Source organism: Tachysurus vachellii, chromosome 24 (assembly GCF_030014155.1).
Source record: "Tachysurus vachellii isolate PV-2020 chromosome 24, HZAU_Pvac_v1, whole genome shotgun sequence".
Taxonomy (NCBI): Eukaryota; Metazoa; Chordata; class Actinopteri; order Siluriformes; family Bagridae; genus Tachysurus; species Tachysurus vachellii.
In genome coordinates, this window is record NC_083483.1 from 4,916,854 (window position 1) to 4,940,641 (window position 23,788).

The 23,788-nt window shown below is 37.6% G+C and overlaps 1 protein-coding gene across 2 annotated transcripts; it reads left to right on the forward strand.

Annotated features, from left to right (window-relative positions):
* Positions 1-575: 575 nt before the first annotated feature.
* Positions 576-23,546, forward strand: rcan1b (regulator of calcineurin 1b). Of its 2 annotated transcripts, none has more exons than XM_060860831.1 (4): positions 576-929; positions 13,779-13,952; positions 17,336-17,495; positions 21,236-23,546. In XM_060860831.1, the coding sequence occupies exons 1-4, from the start codon at positions 810-812 to the stop codon at positions 21,403-21,405; spliced, it is 624 nt and encodes a 207-aa protein (XP_060716814.1). In that variant the 5' UTR covers positions 576-809; the 3' UTR covers positions 21,406-23,546. The 2 variants fall into 2 exon arrangements, with proteins under 2 accessions (XP_060716814.1, XP_060716815.1); XM_060860832.1 differs by lacking the exon at positions 576-929 and adding an exon at positions 5,567-5,685.
* The last annotated feature ends 242 nt before the right edge of the window (positions 23,547-23,788 follow it).

Below are 23,788 nucleotides of genomic sequence, written 5' to 3' on the forward strand. Positions count from 1 at the left end.
GTCACCAGGAGACCAAAATACTCCATACTGTGTAAAAGACTACCAGGGGCCGCCCCCCCCCCCCCCCAAAAAAAAAAAAAAAAGAAAAGAAAGAAAGAAAAACATTGATCAGATGAAAATGTAAAAATTCTAATAATCTGATTTTAATAATAAATCAATGTTAATGATATAAGTCAATGATCTATTACACATTGTGGATTTTACAAAACATCAGTGTAGAGTTTAATAATCATTTATTGTTTTCGGTTCTTTGTGCTTGATGTTTTATGGTGATTTCAGGGTTCACATGTGTTTCATTTGCCTCGGAAAGAAATCTGCACTTTATTTTCTCTCAACATATGAAGACAATTAGCATTAATATTATAGCTGCTGTAAAAGAAATTAATACATAAAAATGAAAACACCTGCTTTTTCACAATCACTCAGCAGACTTAAAAACACAGGGTAGAAAACTACAGGATTTTTCTGATTGCATCTTGAGCTCTTTGTTCACATGCTGAAGAAACGCAGTCAAAACTCGACTTGTTATTGCTTTTATATGAACAGGCGTCATTTCCGTTTTTGGAAACAATTTAATTCGGTGCCATCACCAACACTGACGTGGTCCGTTGTGTCAGACTGTACGGGGATTTATAAAAGTCCCTCAATAATGAAACAGCGCTCGGACTGTGGTGTTGTGGCCGCAGACGCCTCTGTACCGAACACTGCGGCATGAACACAGCCGTCTGTTTAAAACAGACCCGTCTTATCTGACCTCAAAACGGCTCCAGCGGGTGAAGCCTCGACCATTTTTGTTGTTTACATCCGTCATGCAGGAGTCGGATGAACGGAAAGGGGCGGCGACGGCAGACGTGCAGGTCGATGAACAACCGAACGCGCTCATCGCCTGTAAAGTCCCCGACGAGGTCTTTAATGACACCCATGTAAAGGTAGGTTATAACAACACATAGCTTTTGCTAAAGCTTCACCTGTAAAACAGAGGGGCCTTTAAAACTGTTCACTAGACACATCATCTCAGCAGTGACATTTACATGCAGGTGAAGTGTGTGATGAATCATCATGAGTCAGTAAACAGCGAGCATCAACATTTATAATAATAATAATAATAACAATAATAATAATAATGTAGTCGGTTATTATACTTATTATACATAAAAATAATCTACTGTGCCACAAATATGGCCATAATATCTCTGTACAAATACATCAGACAGGAAATGACCTCATTCACCAAAATACTGCATTCGGTTTGTATTTCATTATGGACACACAAATCACTCATAGTGTTTAAAATGAGTAATTATCTTTTCTACATTTATTCCAAACGTCAACAAATACTTGTGGACCTGACCGAGTGTGATATGTTAGTATACAAATTAAAACTAGTTCAAATCAAAGTGTAATATCGTTATAAATCAAGTTTCAATGTGGTTTGCTATCTATAAACAAAAGAAAAAGAGCCCTCAATTTCTCTGGGTCTTAATGGCCTAGTCGTCTCACCCTCCAACCTGATTGGCTGTGATAATGGTCATATTAGAAATAGATGGTTAACTAAAACACTCGTGATCGTTATTATTAATTACTTTAGAGTGCCTTGTGTTGCCCTGCACACTAAAGTAGGACATGGTTTTTGATCTCTGATTTAATTTTATTTCCTTGGTTCACCTTCCTTGTGTTTCTCAGTCAGGTTTTGTGTGTGTGCCCAAAAAGGTGCATTGTCTGCCTCTTCAATTTATAACAAAGCTGATGGAAGATGGTTTACAAGAAAAAGGAGTATAAACACTTGTAAACTATATATAATACTGATGTGATAATGTGCTTGACACGGTTGTGTAGCATGCATATTGTATGACTAATACTAGCTTCAGACTGATGTAGTGCTGAAGTGAGTCATTATCTTTTCTACCTTTCAATCCAAATGTCAGTAAACACTATAAATAACTGCAACTCCTCCTCTTGATTTTGGGCAGCTCCATGGTGGGATGGCCTCGGTTTACTATGTTTGGATGGGGAAAAGCAGAATTAAAAAAGCCTTGCTGACCTCACCTCTGTTTATGCAGCACAGGTCCTATCCATCGGTGTATCTCTCCCTCAGTCTTAATCGCTGCCAGTATCACTGGGTGAAGAACAAACAGTTAAACTCCTTTGTGTGACAGTGTGCTCTGCCAGTCAGGGCATCAGTAAGCATGCTAAAGTAGTTTTCAAACTTGATTTGCATATGCATCTTTAAAAATTGGTTTCATTTAAGTATTATGTATGGGTTGTTTTCAGTGTTATTTATTTTGAGTTTGGCTTAAATGTATTGCATTTTTTGCAATTTTTTGAAAGATGAAGCATTTCGTAAAAGCTTCTTTGGTTCACCCTCTTTGTGTTTTTCAGTCAAGTTTGTGTGTTTCTGAACGTGTACGTCATCATTTTTGATTCTGCTAGTCTTTAGATTGCTTAAGCTAGTTCATTAATATGATCTATTATATATGATCTTATGCTCTTTTTTTCTGAAGTGAAAAAGTAAATGCTCCTTGTAGACAATGTCTAGTGATTATGCGATTTTATATAAAGAGAGGTAATATTATTAGAGAACTTCAGACTGTGGCGAAGTAATTATGTTTTCTACATTTAACGCTGTCAGAAAATTCTGTTTAGTGGACATGACTGAGTATAAGATATGGCTATGAATAGTATGTTGGAAAAAACAACGGTCTCAAAGCAGTTTATTGTGCTCTACAAGTGAATGAAGATGTCAATCTGTGCTTTTTTGTGGATAGACGATAGATGTTTTTATCTAGTCATCTGAAACTGGGTAGGTTTTGTTGAGCTAGGTGTAGTGGCCTCCCCCCCCACTAAAATAGAGGCATGGTTTTAGAAATTCATTTGCATTTGTGTTTCTTTAAACTTTTTTGATCAAAGCATTTAGGATGGGTTGTTTTCACTGTTTCTCATTTTGTGTTGGCTTAAATGTATTGTGTTAGAAAATATTTTGAAGCATTCCTTAGTTCAACTTCTTTGTGCACATGTGAACAGTTGCATACTTAACTTTTGCCCAACACCTAGAACATCATTATAATTAACTGCAACTCCTTGAAAATGAACAGTTGTACTACTTAACAGAAATGAGCCACTTGGTGTAGAATGGTGTGGAATAAATCGTTGCTCCTCCTTTAACCTGCTAAATAGCACTCTTCAAAGGCAGTGAACATTACTAGCCATTGGGTATAATAAGTGTGGTTCTGTTTACTCAGTGGAGAATAAACTGTAAATAAGCAGAGGTTCCAAGACTCTGCTCAAAGATGGTGTAGTAGATCTAGTGGCTTCTCTCTCCCACCCGAACAATAATAAATTACAACCATACTTTGCTGAGCAGCATTCACTGCACAGCAGAGAATAAAGAAGCCAACAATTTATCAGTGCGTGTTTGTTGAACATCCTATTCCAAAACCAAGTCAAGTCAAGAAGCTCGTCAAGAAGCTTTTATTGTCATTTCAACCATACAGTATATAGCTGTTGCAGTACACCGTGAAATGAGACGTTTCTCCAGGACCAGGGTGCTACATAAAACAAAGACAGAGCTAAGGACTTAGTAAAGTACAACCTGGTGCAAACAGTGCAAGACAAGACAGACAAGAAAGACAAGACAGTGCAGGACAAAAGACAGTGCAGGACAATAGACAACAATACAGACAAGACAGTGCAGAACAAAAGACAGTGCAGACGAAATGTTACAAGACAATACAAAAAAGACAATACACAAAAGACAATAAACAGAAACAGCACCGATCGACCAGTGTAAATACTGTATGTTCAGACAATATTGCGTGCAGTAATACTAGAATGAACACAGTTACTTAGCAGCAGGTCCCTGAGATAATGTATAGGATTTGTGCAAAAACAGCAAACGACTGAAATGTTGTACAGTATGTGCAAAACGACTGAAATATTGTACAGTATGTGCAAAATGACAGAAATGATTAGACAGTGTGTGCAAAGAGCAAAAAAGTGTGCAAAACAGCATGTAAACAGTTTGATGGATGTATATTGGAAGTGTGTGTATTTGGTGTAGGTCTGTGCAGTCCATACAGATGATGTGTGTGTGTGTGTAAGTTGTGCTCAGAACAGTTCAGTTCAGTTATTATGAAGTCTGATGGCTTGTGGGAAGAAACTGTTACACAGTCTGGTCGTGAGGGCCTGAATGCTTTGGTACCTTATCCAAACGGTAGGAGGTTGTAGAGTTTGTATGAGGGGTGTGTGGGGACATCCACAATGCTGTTGGCTTTGCGGATGCAGCGCGTGGTGTAAGCGTCCATGATAGAGAGAAGAGAGACTCCAATGATCATCTCAGCTGTCCTCACTATCCGCTGCAGGGTCTTGCGATCCGAGATCGTACAGTTCCCAAACCAGACAGTGATGCAGCTGCTCAGGATGCTCTCAATGCTCCCTCTGTAGAACATGATCAGGGTGGGGGGAGGGAGATGTGCCTTTCTCAGACTTTGTAAGAAGTAGAGACGCTGCTGAGCTTTCTTGGTGATGGAGCTGGTGTTGAGTGACCAGGTGAAGTTCTCTGCTAGATGAACACCAAGAAAGTTGGTGCTCTTGATGATCTCTACAAGTTATCCGTCAATGTTCAGCGGAGAGTGGTCGCTCTGTGCTCTCCTGAAGTCAACAACCATGTCTTTAGTTTTACATAATTAGCATCAATATGGCAAATTATGTAAAACACTTCTTTTGTGGTTATTAGATACAATCAAAGATTTTACAGTTAATTACATAAAAAGTCACAAACATTGTTGAATAAAATACAATATTTTCTGGGGGATGTAGTAGCCCAGTGGTTAAGGTGCTGGGCTACCAAGCTGAAGGCTGCAAGCTCAAATCCCAGGTCCACAAAGCAACCATAATGGGCCTCTGAGCAAAGCCCCCAACCTCAATTGCTCAACTGTACAAAATGAGTGGAAAAGGGCATTTGCCAAGTGCCATGAATGTAAATGTGCTCAGAACATTTGCACTACAAGGATTCTAGCTTATGCCAATTGGCAGTAAGTGTGTTCTATATTATCGTACATATAACCACCTATCGTAATGTTATACAGCCTTTTTGTAGCATCAATGTACAGTATTACACTACTTGTTTGGCACAATTATTTTAATTGGTATTTTGTATGTTTTGAACAGACCTTTGAACATATCTGAATGTCTGATTAGTGGTGAGAAGACAAGGATTATGGACATCTGTTTACTATCTTTAGATGAGAAAAGAAAACAATACGCACTATAGATATCCATCTCTGCAATACAGTTGCTAAACATTCATTCATTCATTCATCTTCTACCGCTTATCCGAACTACCTCGGGTCACGGGGAGCCTGTGCCTATCTCAGGCATCATCGGGCATCAAGGCAGGATACACCCTGGACGGAGTGCCAACCCATCGCAGGGCACACACACACACTCTCATTCACTCACGCAATCACACACTAGGGACAATTTTTCCAGAGATGCCAATCAACCTACCATGCATGTCTTTGGACAGGGGGAGGAAACCGGAGTACCCGGAGGAAACCCCCGAGGCACGGGGAGAACATGCAAACTCCACACACACAAGGTGGAGGCGGGAATCGAACCCCGACCCTGGAGGTGTGAGGCGAACGTGCTAACCACTAAGCCACTGTGACCCCCAGTTGCTAAACAATGGTGTGTTTTTATTTTTAAAGTATCATAATGTTCATAGGTAGCTTCAGACTGAGGTAATATAATTAAGTTTTCTTTATTTAGCTAAAATGTCAATAAATACTGTTTAGTGGACATTAATGAGTATATGGTATAGGTACAGTATGTACAGTATTTAATTCAATTCAATTTTGTTTGTATAGCACTTTTAACAAAGGACATTGTCTTAAAGCAGCTTTACAGAAATATAAAGGAAATAGAATAAAATGACAGCTGAAATTTAATATTTATCCCTATTAAACAAGCCTGAGGAAACTGTGGCAAGGAAAACCTCCCAGAGACAATATGAGGAAGAAACCTTTAGAGTAGCCAGACTCAAAAGGGAGCCCATCCTCATTTGGGTTTCACTGGAGAGTGTGCGCTTATAATTAATATACTTTCTACAACTGTATGTAGTCAAGTGGAATTGTGCAACCAAGAGCTCCTGAGCAACTTCTAGGACAGGACAGACATTAGAGGGATAGGACAGAGTCCATTATAGATTCAACTCTAATTACAGTGTCACGCAAAAGTATTCATACCCACTGAACTTTTTCACATTTTGACACGTTACAAAAACACGAACAAAAATGTATCTTATTAGGATTTTATGTGATAGACCAACACAATTTTTTTTTTTTTACTAATAAATATCTGAAAAGTGTGGCATGCATTTGTATTCAGCCCCACTGAGTCAATGCTTTGTAGAACCACCTTTGTCTGCAATTACAGCTGCAAGTCTTTTGGGGTATGTCTCTACCCGCTTTGCACATCTAGAGAGTGAAATTTTTGCCCATTCTTTTTTGCAAAATAGCTCAAGCTCAGACAGATTGGATGGCACAGATTCTCATTTGGATTTAGGACTGGACTTTGACTGGGCCGTTCTAACACATGAATATGATTTAATCTAAACAACTCCATTGTAGCTCTGGCTGTATGTTTAGGGTCATTGTCTTGCTGGAAGGTGAACCTCTGACCCAGTCTCAAGTCTTTTGCAGACTCTAACAGGTTTTTATCTAAGATTGCCCTGTATTTGGCTCTATCCATCTTCCCATCGACTCTGACCAGCTTCCCTGTCCCTGCTGAAGAAAAGCATCCCCACAACATGATGCTGCCACCACCATGATGTGCATTGTTAGGTTTCCGCCACACATAATGTTTTGAATTTTGTCCAAAAAGTTAAATTTTGGTCTCATCTGACCCGAGCACCTTCTTCCACATGCTTGCTGTGTCCCCCACATGGCTTGTCTCAAACTGCAAACGGGATTTGTTATGGCTCTCTTTCAACAATGGCTTTCTTCTTGCCACTCTTCCATAAAGAGCAGATTTGTGGAGTGCACGACTAATAGTTGTCCTGTGGAAAGAGTATGGCACAACTGCAAGCCTACCAAGACATGGCAGGCTTGCAGTTGTGCCATACTCTTTCCATTTCCGGATGATGGATTGTACAGTGCTCCATGAGATGTTCAAGGCTTGGGATATTAGTTTATAACTAAACCCTTCTTTAAACTTCTCCACAACTTTATCCTTGACCTGTCTGGTGTGTTATTTGGTCTTCATGATGCTGTTTCTTTACTAATGTCCTCTAACACTTCTGAGGGCTTCACAGAACAGCTGTATTTATACTGAGATTAAATTACACACAGTTGCACTCTATTTACTAATTAGGTGACTTCTGAAGGCAGTTGGTTTTACTGGATTTTAGTTAGGGGTATCCGTGTAAAGGGGGCTGAATACAAATGCACACCACACTTTTCAGATATTTATTTGTAAAAAAAAATTTGGACACCATTTATAATTTTCATTCCACTTCACAATTATGTGCCAATTTCTTTTGGTTTATTTCATAAAATCTATTTCATAAAATCCCAATAAAGTACATTTTTCTTTGTGGTTGTAACGTGTGAAAATGTGAAAAAGTTCAGTGGGTATGAAAACTTTTGCAAGTCACTGTACATTCCGCTGAAGTCTTGACTGTCTTCAGACTTCTCTGGCTGAAGTCTTGACTACAAGACTGTCCATGCAGAGCCATCACCAGCAACAGTTAGCACTAAGTGTCAAGACTTCAACCAGAGGTAAGGCATCCGAATAGATCATTTTACATTTACATTTACAGCATTTAGCAGACACTCTTATCCAGAGTGACTTACATTTTTCTTATTTCAGTTTATACACCTGGGCAATTGAGGGTTAAGGGCCTTGCTCAGGGGCCTTGCAGTGGCAACTTGGTGGACATGGGATTCGAACCAGTGATCAGTAGTCGAACACCTTAACCACTGAGCTACCACATCCCACAAATGTGAAGCAGATCAGAAAAAGATCAGAAGCAGAAAGAGAGAAATGTATGTATATATTAGGCTGACGTGTAATCATGTAAGGGTTAAAGACAACCATTATCCATTCAAAGCTGAGCAACACCCTACAAAGATAGCAAGCTCAACTAGCCTGCGTGTTAAGTTGGATTCTGTTGCTTGTTGGCGAATTGGTGGGCAGTAATTCCAGACTTCTTTTCAATGGCTGTTGAGCTTGCACTTGAACACCTAGATTATTATAACTGCAACGACGTCTTCTGATTTTAAGCCACTCTAAAGTGAATGGCTTCCATTTGTTATCTTTAGAAGAAAGAAAAAAAATTCACTCTGTGCAGCAGAGCTCCTACGTATATGTGTTTTTTTTTCCCTCAGCTTTGCTTACTGCCAGCATCACTTGGTGGAAATGAGCAGTTATACTCCTGGCAGTGAGCTCAGACAACAGTAAGCATCAGTTTGGCAAATAATCTCAACTTGCCAAATTGAGTGTGATGTGGTACGGTACACCACACCACGAAGACTAAACAGTTGTTGTGTGATTTAGCCCACCAGTGTCTTCCACCATCCTGCTGAACTAAAAGCCCTCAAAAGCTGGGTGTTCATCTACTCATCATACAAGAGGGCAGGGTTTTCCATGGGAATGGTAGTGTTAATAAAGGCCACATTAAAACTCATGGCTAAAATCAAACACAATAGTTATTAGTATCAGGCTTGCTTGCTGCCAGTATCACTTGGTGGAGAATGAACAGTTGTCATTGTGGGTTGGCAAAAGGTTTCTTTTCTCAGTCAGGTTTTGTGCATGTGCCCAAACAAGCACATAGATATCTTAGGTTCTGCAAACTCAGTCTTAATTAAGGCTGATGAATGATGCTTTAAAAGAACTTTATGCGCTATATACTATCAAAACTATAAACTATATATAATACTGATGTGATAATGTGCTTGACATGGTTGTGCGTCTTGCATATTTTATGACTAATACTCTATGACTAAGCAGAGGTAATATTCTTCAGACTGAGGTAGTGCTGAAGTGAGTAATTACGTTTTCTAAAATTTAATCCAAATATCAGTAAATAGTACTTAGTGGACATGACTGTGTAGGAGGGCCAGTTCCAACCAATTATATTAGGGTGGGTTGGCACAAATAATAGGTGGACAATCAGTGGTAGTGGCTCTGACACCTAATCCAGTTCTCTCCATAACCAATATTTCAATCTGTGTTTTACCCACCAGCATACAGTTTCCCCTGTTGCTTCTGCACATAACTAGCTGGACGCATGCTTCTGTAAGAGATGGGGCTGCTTTGGGTCATTTGTAAGGACTGGGGAGGAGCAGTGTGTATGAATTGGAAACTGGAATTAGCTGTATCCACTGATGTGCTAGTAAAAGATACAGGCAGCACTAGTATTGCTTTATAGACTTAAAAATTATATATCACACAATACGTCAAGTTGCAACAACAGTCAAGTAAACATAAAATTTAATGTTGGTCAAACTTGAGCATTTGTTAGCTGCTGCACAGTAATCACAAATTGAGAAAAGTTGGTAGACTTAAAAAAAAAAAACACAGTATGAAGCTGTAAGTGTGTCGAACTCACAGAAGCATGAGGTGACTAATGAAAAACTGTTTCGCACTGCGGGATGAATGAACTTGTCGGGCTGGGCAAACACACCAGATTACATACTGTGCCTCTCCCTCAGCATTGCTTCCAATATATCATTGGGAACAAATGGAACAAATTGGAAGAACAAATGGTTCTATATCTTGAATGTATTGAACTCTGTCAGAAATCTGGAGACTACAGCCTGGTAAATGTTCTCAACTAGCTGGGTTTCGCTTGATACAGCACACCACAGTGGCAGATAATATCTGATTGCTTAGCCCACCAGCATATCCCTGCAACCTGTTCAACAGTACCTCTCAAAGGCAGCGTTATTTACAAGTGAATAAATGTCAATCTGTGCTTTTTCTGTGGATAGACTGTTTTTTATTTTCCAAAAGAGCAATGATAATCTAGCTCAGTCAGACAGCTGTAGGCTAGGTGTGGTGTTTATATAGCATAGCATGACACACCGCAAAGGAAAAAGGAGTTGCTATTTGATTGGTTATCCCACCTGTATCAACGCTTTGCTGCACAAAATCCTTTAACGGCAGGAAGATTGACCAGCTAATGGGAACGTCAAACTGAACACTGTTGACAGTTGACAGTGCTGAAGCAGCTATTTTTGTCTATTCAGCTGAAAGTTGCCAGGATTTTCAGAGCTTTTCTCAGAGGTGGTGAGCTAGGACTAGTAGCCTTACTCTCCCACCTGAATAGCTGTGAGAAGACGAGGATTATGGGTAGTAATGATAATGGCAACTTTAAAAACTGATGATTAAAATTAAACCAATTAAATAAAACCAAATGTCAGTAAATATTACTTAGTGGATATGAGTGAAAAGTCATTTTTTATGGCTATGTATGATGTTGGCATAAACAAATTTAAATTTGTTCAGTTTGAACACCTAAAACCATCATAAATAACTGCAAACCACTCCTGTTGATATTAGGTAGTTCAAAGATGGATGGCGTCAAATGTGGATGGCCCAGTTTGTGTGGTAAAGCTTCTCAGCATTGGTGTACCTTGCTTTCTTCTAATATAACATATTGGAGAACAAGCAGTTGTACTCCTTCTCAGTAGTGTGCTTTGTTAGCTTACTGTGCTTTGTTAGCTTTAGCCTTGATAACATTCTTAGCTCACTAAGTAAAACTTTATACTTGATTACTTATTCCATCAGCATGGACCCTTCAAAGAAAAGCAGCTTTAATAACTAATAGGGATGTCAAGTGAAGCCTTGTTCTTCTAAACGTTGATGAGCTTGGCCTAATGGCCTCACACACAAACCTGATTGGTTGTGAGAAGACAAGGATTTTGATTTTTAAGGATTTCTAATGCTAATATTGCACATGATAAGCCACCTGCTTCGGTTTGGGTGGAGTTTTTTTCATGTACTGTACAAAAGTTTTGTCAGGTGTGTAAAAATGCTGTAAAGCACAAATTCCTTCATAGATAGAAGTGTTAATAGTTTATTTTTTATCAATGAACAAAATGGAAAGTAAATGAACAGAAGAGAAATCAAATGAATATTTGGTGTGACCAACCTGGTGTGCAAACAATCAATTCTTCTAGGTACACTAGCACACAGTTTTTGAGGGAACTCCGCAGGTAGGTTGTTCCAGACATCTTGAAGAAATAACCACAGATCTTCTGTAGATGTTGGCTACCTCATATCCTTCTGTCTCTTCCTGTAATCCCAGACAGACTCAGAGCTCATGATGTTGAGCTCAGAGCTCTATAGGGGCCGAACCCTCACTTTAGGTCACAATCAGGTCTACTTATACACTGCATGGTAGTAGAATAGGTCTTTGAAGGTAGTCATCTATAATATTTTCTATATAAGTTGGTGTAGCTTATTGGATGTTTTCCCCTAAGACTGCTATTTGGGGAAAAGAGACCTAAAATTATGCAATAAGCTCTAAAATATCTTTGGCCTCTTAACGTTGTTTCAGCCCCTTAACGTAGTCACTTTCCTGTTTTAAACCTTTATACACAGTTTTCAGTGGTAAATAGGTCAGTAGCCTGTTCATAATCATTTTAGCTCAGAGACATGAGAAAGTGTGTGTTTTTAGGCAGTTTAATATAAACTTCAGTGAAATGTCTACAGTGTAAAAATGAGAGACAATTTCAGATCTAATGTACTGATATAGTTATGTAATGTGATATAGATATATTGTATAATGTGAATAGATTAGAATTTCATAGACATTGTGCTAGGTTTATTTTGTTCTAAAAAGCTTGATAACCAACCATTGCTAATTAAAGCTGTACTGTACATTTACATTTGTTCATTCAGATTTGTCTTATAGTCCTGAGTGTGGATACAGTCCATGCTGTAAAGGGCTTGGCTGAAACAGTCTAACAGCTACTCCGACAGCCTTCTAATTAAAGCCAATTCACACTGGACATGTCATGTGTAGCATCAAGTCACGTGCGGCAACAAGACCTCATTAAGTTCTATTTTAAAAAGCCTTTCAGTTCTCACCGGTCCAATTAGAGGCATTTTGGTGAGGTATAAGTTCCAGCCTGCACAAATGTTTGCTTTTTTTTTTCCATTCGTGAGTCCATAGAAATCCACAGTCCATTCTATGTCCATAGATATCCACTGCAATCTTAAAACCACACTTTATATACATTTTGATCTTTATTGAGAATCATGACCTACACTTGATCTTAATACAGGTATTAGATCTGACTTTGTTAAATATTCTCAAATTCAGTTTTGTTGCGTACAAATAGTTCCTGGTCCAGATCCAGGACCAAGCTTTTGCCAGCACATGATGCCACACACTTCAGTCCTGTGTTCTTGCATTTTTGAGCATGCCAAGAATGAAAAATGCCAGGAATTAAAAATATAATCATCATCATAATAATAATTATAATAATGAGAATAATAATGAGAAGAAGAAGAGTCCACATGTTTGAGTCACGTCTCACACACGGCTCTAACTGCAATCAGAGATGGCCAAACATTTGGGACTGTATAATGGATATTTAAAAAAAAAAAAGGTTTTATAGATCACAGATCTTTTGAGTTTACAGAAAAATGATTCAATATGCCTCACTAAACTTACTGAACTCCACTTTGCCAACACATGAATAGAAGTAAAAAGACTTCTGCACAGAATAGAAAGTTCACTGGATGTCTGAATGATGCCATTAGTTTCCAGTCACTCTCTGTTTTGGATTAGTCCGTGTTATAAAATAGCTTTGTTCCTACTCAGTATTTTAACACTTTGAGGTCAGTGAATTAGAACATAGGTGAAGGAATATTAAATGACAGATGAACGATGAAGATAGAATTGCTGAATGACAGACGGGTGGAAGGAGAGACAGAGGTAGTGATTCATTAGAAGAAGAGCCAGTTTAGCTGATTACTAAATCTATAAGCTGTTTCAGCAGCAGATATCGTGACTGCTAACAAATGTGGTGGAAGGAACATTTCAGATTGAACAGAAACTGCCTGAACTTCACTTTTCTGAAAGAGCTGGATCATCTTTTAAATCTCTACAGAGAAAGAGTTCACAAACATGTACTGGAAATATTGCATTTGTACCAGAAAATCTAATGTATTAGATCTCTTGTTGGTAGTAAATTTGAAGACCACTATCAATCATTTCTATCTTGGTGGCTGTACTTGGTGCTGAGGTGTTCATCCATCCAGTAGATCAGGTAAGGCAGTTTAACAATGAAATTCATGCTGTTGTTTTGCTAGCAACAATCTAGCCACAGGGGTTGCAAGCCAGTGAAAAGAAAAGAAAAGAAAAGTTTTGCTAGCAACAGGGTAGACCATTTTAGAGGATGAGGTTCTCTTTTGAGTCTGGCTGTTCTCAAGGTTTCTCCATCATTTCATCTCAGTGAGTTTTTCCTCATAACTGCTGCCTTGAAAGAAACCTTGAGAGGAACCAGTCTCAGAAGTGAGAAATATAAATAATGTTCTTTCTACAACAGTTTATAGTTGAGTGGAATTAATCATCCAAGAGCTAGTGAGGAACTAACAGGTCAGTTTAATTTCTTATTTCATTGCAGACTTAACACCAATGTTCTTCAAATGGTCACTGATAAAGATCTGATTCAGAATATCAGGGGATTGGTCTCCAGAAAATGTTTGTCTCGACCAAGTACCAGGACCATCTTTATTGTCTTTTCTTGTTTATTTGTCATCTTCAGGGCCAGTTTGAGACACTGTTTCATCAGTTTGATGCAGGAGTGTATTTCCAGTTCTTCAAAAGCTTTCACCGTGTACGCATTAACTTCACCAGTGCTGTGGCTGCTGCTCAGGCGAGAGTGAACCTTCACAAGAGTGACTTCAGTGGCAAAGAGATGCGCCTCTATTTTGCCCAGGTACAAATAATCTTACTGTAAAAGCATAAACCCACAGCCAGGAATGTAATTAACCAAGTTTATTCTTTAGTAATTCTTTAGTAACCAAGTAATTTCCTTAAACGAGCCACTTAAGAGTTACATATGTGTATGTATGTATGTGTGTGTATATATATATATATATATATATATATCACTGATTCTTGAGATAAGGGACAAAAGAACTTTTGAAAAGTGACAAACAAAAAATCAATACTACATTAATTTGAACTGGATATCTTCATAAACACGGGTCTCATCTATCATACCATGAAAAGGAACAGGTTTTTTATTCAACCACTTTTTATAAAAATGTACATTTACTCGCTTAGTAAGTTGACATTTGTCAACTTCGTCTGACACATGAAAATATGTTTTTTGTGTGTTTGATCAATTCAACAACACTGTAAAGTCTTTAAGTGTGTAGAAAGGGTGTGCTTTAGCAAGGTTAAGTAATAAATTGTATTGTATACACTTTTAATATTAATTTACATTGTTTTGGAATTAGCCATTTTAAATTACCTTAATGTAGTTTACTAATTTTTTCATTTTTAATATACACAGTCAATGGGTTTGTGCACACAAGACACTGATGCATGTAGATAAGTTGGTGTTTTAATGTATGAACACAATCAATTGTACAAAAGAATACATTTTTTTATAAAAAAAAAAATAAAATCTCCATCTTACGGTGTTGACACACAACTAACGTTGTTGACACACAACTAACGTTGTTGACACACAACTAACGGTGTTGACACACAATTGACGGTGTTGACAAACTAATCGAGAATTAAACTGATTAAAGATATTTACCTAGTTTTAACATGGAAAAGAGAGAGTATCAAGGGAAAGGGTATCAAACTTCAAACAAAGAGTACCTGGTGACAGGATCTTTATGGCACACATGAAAATGTCAAAATGTTCCTGGTATCAAAAGAAAAACGCAAATGTATCTGGAGCTCCTCTATTGTTTATCTATATTCAAACTAAACTGTAAATCTAACAACTGATTTGAAAGAGGACACAATAAGCTGAGCTCTAACTAAGAAAAGTATGTAATAGTGTTAATAGTGTACAAATGTTGAAGTGTAACAGGACCTAGAATTCTCCCCATGCATTTCCTGACTACTTCCAAAGGCTCACTGAAAAAATGAAAAGTTAACAATCAGACTCATAATGTCAGTGTTTCTGTAAATCTAAATTGGTTGAAATGTCTGTTGTAATTCCATCTATACTTTAACACAGGGATTCAGACAGGTAAGTTATATGATTTACTTCAATTTCTCTCAACAAATAAGTAAATATATAGAGAGTTTTATCCTGTTATTACTGCCTTTGGTGTAGAGCCAAGCATTAGATATTTATATAACAGTTTGTCTAACCTGCGGGGACATGGGCATTGGACAAGAGGTGTTGAACATGTCTACGCTCTATGAAGTCTATACCTGTAACATCAGGGGCTATGGCATCGAGCTCCCTGGTCCGGCTTGCTTGGAGGGGACAAGCTGTTCCTGTCAGTTTCAAAAGGACATCTTTCAATGGACAGAAACAGACATCCCTCCTCCCATGTTTTGGGTGAAGATTGGCAGTAGGGCCACAAGGATGCATAAACTCAACTTTCACGTCTTGGTGTACATCAATCTACATCAATGGACTTTCCTAACCACCAGTGATCATCATACACCACTGCCAGCCAATCCCCTGTCTCAATACTGTTGATAGTTATATCTCTGGTACTCTGTTTCTTTTTCTTTGCTCCACCACTGACAGTTTTGGTCTAGCCATGTCTGCCTACAGTACAGATAAAATATATTAAGATATTTTAAATATATTAAGATATTTTAAGTCAATCAACATGTATACTTGGATCATAATATCATGTTAAGTAGTTGTTATACACTACCATTCAAAAGTTTAGGGTCACTCACTTGTTCTTTATTTATATTTTTTTCCATATTACAAATATAATAATAAACTTGTCCAAACTACGGCATAACACAAATGTAACTGTGAGAATTATTTTGGTGACCAAAAGAATCCAAAATAAATCAAAACTCTTTTAGATTTTATCATCTGAAGTGCAGTCACCCTTTGCCTAGAAATTGCAAAACCGTACGCGTGTCATTTTTTTCAAGAAGCTTCTTAAATTTTCAATTTAGGATGAATTTTAAAGCGTATAGAAGGAGTTCATATTTAATCTGGGCTCTTATTGGCTGTTTTTTCTTCAATATTCAGTGTAAGTCATCTATTTTAAAAATAATATTTTAAAATAAAATTTTAGTTTTCTAATAACAGAAATTAATCTTTTTGGCACAGGTATATTTTTGTCTACAAAAGTAATTTCAAGCATTACTTAAGTATTTGGGAGCACTTTTCCACTCCGTCAGCTTACATGTCAACACCGTCAGACAAAATATCTGACAGAGTTGACGTCTGACGGAGTTGACAAAACAACATGTTTTTTCAACTTAATCATGTTTAATAAATGGTAGCCATTTTGATTTTCCTCAGTGGTCAGCTGTCACTAAACTAAACCAAAAGACCAACTTTTATTTCAAAATTCTTGATTAAAATCATCCCTACTTTGAAGACAGTGTTGACACATAAAAGCTTTGACCACAGGGATTTCAACTTGTTTACTGAATATTTAAAGAAATGTAAAACTTATGAGGCCATGTGTTGGACTGCTGCATCCATCAACAGACAAAATTCAAAGGCGGTCCTCAGGGTTAAAGCTGACCAAAATATCCCTGATTTATTTCAAATTTAATATTAATATCTGACGGAGTTGACATGAATTGATGACAGATTTTGAAAGGCTGTTGTTAACGTATAAAATAATGTAATGTTCACTTTAAGTATTTTGTGATATTTAATTAAGCCATGCAATTAACCTTATATTCATATTTGTGCATTTTGGGCATTTTAAAACACTTTTTTTTGCAGTTTGATACTGTGACCTCTACAGAGGACGAGTTCATTTGCATGGGCTTTCATAGTACAGTGCCGGTATTTTATAAAATTACTATGAAATAACATAAATATATACAAAACTAAGGGTCTAAACATACATGTCTTTCTTATCCAACGTTTAAAGCCTTTTAAATGAAACAATTTATTGTTTTTTAAGGGAAATTGTAACATTTTGATAGGGGACATGTTTTGTCCCTTATCTCAAGAATCAGTGATACATATATATATATATATATATATATATGTGTGTGTGTGTGTGTGTGTGTGTGTGTGTGTTAGTGTTATCCATGGCTTTTTGAATTTAATTAAGACTGTATTTGTCTCTTCTATTTTTTTCCTATCTATCTTTCTTTTTTCTCCACTCTTTCCCGTCACTATTCTTCCTTCAGTCTGTGCATATAGGCAGTCCTCGTCTAGAGCCCCCAAAGCCAGACAAGCAGTTCCTCATTTCTCCTCCAGCCTCTCCTCCAGTAGGCTGGGCGCAGTCTCAGGATGCTACGCCCCTCATTAATTATGACCTACTGTGTGCTGTCTCCAAACTTGGTCCAGGTAAAAATAAACTACAACAAGCAATATCAGTACAGCATCAGAAACACATAAATAATTCTTACTGTAATTATCACTGGTGATACTTTCTTAGTGTGGGCTGTGTTAATTAAGTTGCCTTGGCTACATTAGTCTTACCTTCTAAAAAAAGGAAATAGATTAGACAGCTGTTTTTTATCTATTAATCAATTTTTACATTTATTGTGACGAAGCAAGCAACAAAATTCATATAAAAAAACAAATACAAATATAAACAATTTTAACAAAGTAATAATAGATAAAATAATATTAATAATAAAAAAGAAAAGAGATTGCAATTTAAATGATATGGAGCATGTGACTGTTGTAAGGAACTATTGAGACAGTTCACTATTTTACATTTTGTCACATCCTCCCAAGGAGCTTCACAGGCCAGACCCAAATGCAGTACAGATCTGCTGGTTCTGCTGGATTTTCTTTACAGCTTCTTGGTTTTATCTGCCTGGTAAACCCATGGTCCTCACAGAGCTTGCAAAGCAGGTAGTATCGCTCAGGAGAGGGGTACAAAAGAATTTTCCAAAAAGTGTACCATGGAAAACAGTGAAGTTTATCATCAACACATGGAGAGAATTTTTCACCACAGTGACATTATCAGGAACAGAACGTCAATCCAAAATTGTCCACATGTCTGGGATCTGGGCCATCAGATGACTATGCTTTGATCTAAATCATTCCATTTTAGCTCTGGCTGTATGTTTATAGGGTCGGTGTCCTGCTGGAAGGTGAACCTCTGCCCCAGTCTCAAATCTTTTGCCCTGTATGGTGAGGTTATTTGCTTACATCGCTTCTCTTACCACTGCCATGCTGATGACAGTCAACTCTTCTTCTCCTTCCCGCTCTCAGATACCAGGCTTCTGCTCAAATCTCAGAATGTCTAGTGGACATATCATCATGGATGATGGTTCATCAGTTGAAAATCAATCCCAGCAAAACTGAACTGCTGATCATCCCAGGTGATTCATCCCCGGGTCAGGATCTTGCAATATCCCTGCACAATGATCTGATCTCTGCTTCAGTCACAGCTCGCAACCTTGGGGTAACCATGGACACTCAAATGTCCTTTTTCTCGCATGTTGCTAATGTGAACGCTCATGTCGGTTCCTTCTCTACAACATTAAAATAATTTGCCCATTTTTGTCCTCACAATCTGCTCAGCTACTTGTTCAGTCTCTTGTCATCTCAAGACTGGACTACAGTAACTCACTGCTGGCAGGTCTACCTCTGATTGCAATTTGTCCTCTACAATTGTTCCAAAATGCAGCTGCACAACTTGTTTTCAAACTGCCTAAGTTCTCACACACCACCCACCTGCTGTGATCCCTCCATTCTCTTCTGGTAGCTGAACGCATCAGATTCAAAACACTGCTGCTTGTCTACACTCCTCACCCTGCACCTTGCTCCCTCAGATCTACCAGCACCTCTCGACTGGTCCCACCATCTCTCAGGGTAAGAGGTAGGTATACAAGACTCTTTTATGTTCTGGCACCAAGGTGGTGGAATAAACTTTCCCTAGATACCCAAACAGATTATCCTCTTCCTGAAACACTTGAATGTATATTTAAAAAAAAAACCTGAATAGTTTTAGGTTGATGGTATACTAAGTCTGTAACCTAGTGAACCAGTGTTAATGTATTCATCGATAGAGACTTATAAGCACTTTTGTACGTCGCTCTGGATAAGAGTGCCTGCAAAATGTTGTAAATGTAAAATGTATTTGGCCATCCATCTTCCCATTAACTCTGACCAGCTACCCTGTTCCTGCTGAAGAAAAGCATCCCTCAACTGACCAGAACACCTTCTTCCACATGTTTGGCTTGTCTCAAACTGCAAACGGGACTTTTTGAGGCTTTCAATTAACAATAGCTTTCTTCTTCTGTTCAAGGCTTGGGATAATGTTTTATAACTAAACCCTGCTTTAAACTTCTCCACAACTTTAAGTCTGACCTGTCTGGTGTGTTCCTTGTTCTCCATGATGCTGTTTGTTCACTGATGTTCTCCAACACACTTCTGAGGGCTTCACAGAACAGCTGTATTTATAGTGAGAGTAAAAGACATACACGTGGACTCTGTTTACTAATTAGGTGACTTCTGAAGGCAACTGGTTTCACTGGATTTAAAGCTCGGCTCACACTGTGTGATTCTGGCCACATCTTAATAAAGATGTAATAAAAATCAACATAAACATAAAAAAAAACATAAAAATCTTTTTAGAATCCTATTGTAAAATCTGTAATCTTTGCTTGCTGGTTTGACATGGTCACCGACAGCTGATTAATGGCCGTTGTGATCAGTTTTTTCCTCTAATCTGCAGTGTTCTACATCATCTACACCGAGCGTCAAACCAAGAACCAATAAGAGCGCCTAGCAACTTCAAACCACCTCAGGGAAGATGTCCTTATTTATCTGTTATTATCAAGGATAAAAAATAAACAAAATTAACACTACAGATTCGGATAAGCGGTAGAAGATGAGTGAGTGAGTGAACACTACAGATTGTTCTTGTTTGCTGCCATCTGCCATTTTAACGAGAGAATACGGGTCTAAAAGTGTCATGAATTGATGACATCAACCCTGGACAAGTCCTCTTGTGTGTACATCCTATTTCAACACGTCTTGACTGTCGTACAGTTTGACATGATGACAACAGTGAGATCCAACAGTGTGACATAGGGATCACACTTTTCAGATATTTATTTGTAAAAGATTTTGGACACCATTTCCTTCCACTTCAAAATTATGTGCCAATTTGTGTTGGTCTATCACAAAAAATCCCAATAAAATACATTTTTGTTTGTGGTTGTAACGTGGAAAAATGCAGTGGGTATGAATACAAGGCACTGTAAATGTTGCAAAACCATGTAGTAAAATTTGTTTTGGTATGATGAGTCCAAGATAGATATGACAGCTTATCACCCAAAGAACACCACACCCACTGTGAAGCAACCTGCTACTGGGCTGCCATCTGTTTTGGCACAACACCTGCTGGCGTCTGTGTGAAGAAATACTTTCAAAAATTAATGGAAAACATATGGAATGACTCAGAGTTCTGCACTCAGTGGTCCCTTCATTATTTGATTTATTTTTAATTTTTAATTTTTTTTGCAAGGAAGAGTGGAAGAGAATTTCTAAATCAAGAAGTGTTCAGTTTGAATCTGTCCACAAACAATGAGTGCTGTGTATCAAGTGCTGAACAAAGTGTTAGTTAAGTGATGTGCACCTCTATGCAAACAGGTTTTCTTTTTCTTATTTTTCCTGAAACGCTTCACTTTTTTTATTAGAATTTTGATGTTTATCTCAGAATAAACCATTATTCAAATCAACCATCATTTATCTTGGTTTATTTTTTTTGAGCTGAGCAATTGAGGGTTACTCAGGGGACCAGCAGGGCCAGCTTGGTGTACCTGGGATATGAACTCACAACCTTCTCAGTTGTCCAACCGTCCGCACTGAGTTACCACCTCCCCACATCACACAACCACAAAGTACATTTGAGGCGAGCAGAAAAGCATCTCTGTACTCATGAAACATTGTAGACTAATGCTGATGGCCTACAACAGCAGAAGAGCGCGTTGGGTTCCACTTCAGTCAACCAAGAACTGAAAGCTAAGGCTTTGGCCACAGACTCACTAAAACTGGACAGTATTGAATGTAGCATGGGGTGAATTTTCATTTCTTTTCTTAATCTTATATTGTTTTTGTTTTAGGTGAGCAGTATGAGTTACACACTGGAACCACCACCACGCCTAGTGTGATAGTGCATGTGTGTGAAGATGACATCTCGGATGATGAAGAGGAAACAGAGAGAGGAACCCGGGCACGCCCAAAAATTATTCAGACTCGGCGCCCAGATTATGCTCATGCTGTCAAGAAGTGAATTTATTGGACCATCCGTGCAACTAGTAACTGGACTTTAAATCTAGTTTTACCCTCCACAGCACCACGGAGACAGCAAAGACGAGCACCTCTTACTGAGATGGAGTGTCTGATCTTTACCACCACATGCACTTCTGAAGTAAATTTGGTTTATTTCGGTAGAACAAGATACATTAGGCAATGAATTGAGTTTATATAATTTAACAAAAGGCGCTTCTGCTTGGCCTTACATTCATGTAATGAGAAAGTGGCATTTGGAGAGTGTTGTCTGGTTTTGTTGTTTTTTTTGTTTGTTTGTTTTTTTGTTTTTGTTTTTGTTTTTTTACTTTAGTTTTTATAAAACACATTTTCTTCATGTGTGAAAGTTATGTCTGTTGAGGGGCCACAAATGTAGAGCAGCTTATTGGCATTATGTTGTAGCCTGTTGTGTCTGTCTATGTTGCTATGTTATAATATTGTGCAAAAACTAATTAATGTTATTAATGTTATCTGATTTATCTGATTATTATGCACTTGGGGCCCGAATTCAGAGTTGCCCGCATACCTAGGAGCTAATAATGGAATTGCAATTGTCCAGACCTTTTTTGACGGGGCGTTGACTAGACCACATCAAAATACCTGAAAGAAATATCAGACATATTACTAATTATACATCCTGTAAAGAAATCTTTACAATGTAAAAATACAAATATGTGCAGTTTATGTTGCTCTGACAAATGAAAGTGTTCTTGTTTTCAACTCTTTTCAATTCGAAAAATTACTTTTAACTGTTTTAATTCAATTCTAATTATTTGTATATTGATTTTAACTACGGACATTGTCTCAAAGCAGCTTTACAGAAATCTAAAAACATAGAATAAAGATTACGAAGTTTAAAATTACATTAATATTTATCCCTAACATTCAAAACATCCATTAAAACAGTAATAGTATGCTTGTTTAGTTTGCTGTATATAAAGAGGATCCACACCTGAGTGCCCTTTATTTAATTCAATTCAATTTAGTTTATTTGTATGGCGCTTTTAACAATTGTGGAATTGTCTCGAAGCAGAAGCACAGACACAGAATAAAAATTGTAAAGTTTAAGATTAAGTTAATATTTATCTCTAACATCTATTCCTAATGGGAAGCCTGAGGTCATGGTGGTGAGGAAAAACTCCCTGAGATGATATGAGGAAGAAACCTTGAGAGGAACCAGACTCAGAAGTGAACCTCATCCTCATTTGGGTGACACTGGACAGAAAATAATGTCCCTTCTGTTTGCGTATTTAGCTAATTGCATTACAAGCTTGATAAACTTTCCCGGTGGGCCACTGATCTTAAATTCTAAGAGAGATGTCATGGGGCAGTTAAGCTCATTTACCCCTGGGGTCAAACTCTGGATGCTTCTGCACTACTACATTTAGCTGAGATCCTGACCATGTTCACAATATGAGCACAATCACAATCCACACTAAATCTAATCACAACTGGAGTTTCACTCCTGACTAAGCCTCAGGATTTCTGCTATAATGCTATAAATTAGTAGACTATGTTTATGTTAAGTTAATCATGCCGAATTAAATTGGCTGCATCAGTAATATTTATAGATTTGCAGACGGTTAAATTGCATGAAACCCCCGTTGTTAAATTGACACATTTGCCATAATTGTGTCTTAATGTGATTATTACGATTTGGAATCTTTTCACATACCGATTATGACAATCAGCCTTAGTATATTTGCAATATATTCAACTACAATTAGATTTAGTTATTTCTGGCATTTTCAGGCAGCTCTTTATTTCCCCTTTTTTAATCATACTGATTGTTAATGAAAGAAATCAATCTTCTGAGCTATGAACTACATATTTTAATAATTTACATATTATAAATAAGTGAATAATCTCTCTAATCCTCACCGGAATCTGATGTTCAATATAAACATAAATATTCTTGTATCTTTCAAAAACAAGTCTGCAGCTCTGAATACGGCCCTTGAAGAATAACGCCTTATTATGTGGTACATGTTTAACATGACTTGAGTGTTGCTTCATATCTGTTACATAAAATGTGATCTGTTGATCTGGTGTACTGTATTGTCTGTGGAGATTAGTCACTGAAATCATTGTCAGAGAATAAAGAAAATAAAATTTTAAAATGCATTTCCATCCTCTCTGCACAGCATTCAGTCATTATTGAATTAAATCTGTTGAAATCAGACATGCTCTTCTAAATAATACACCTGTTTGCCAGACGTCCCAGGTCTCTACAAAATCAGAAAAGTATTCATTACCTTTCAAATTCCACAACAATAGCATAAAATAATGCAGTTTAATGAAAGGTTATAATGCATTATGTAGTAAATTGTAATCAAGTACTATTATTGTCTGCTTCTTAAAGGTGG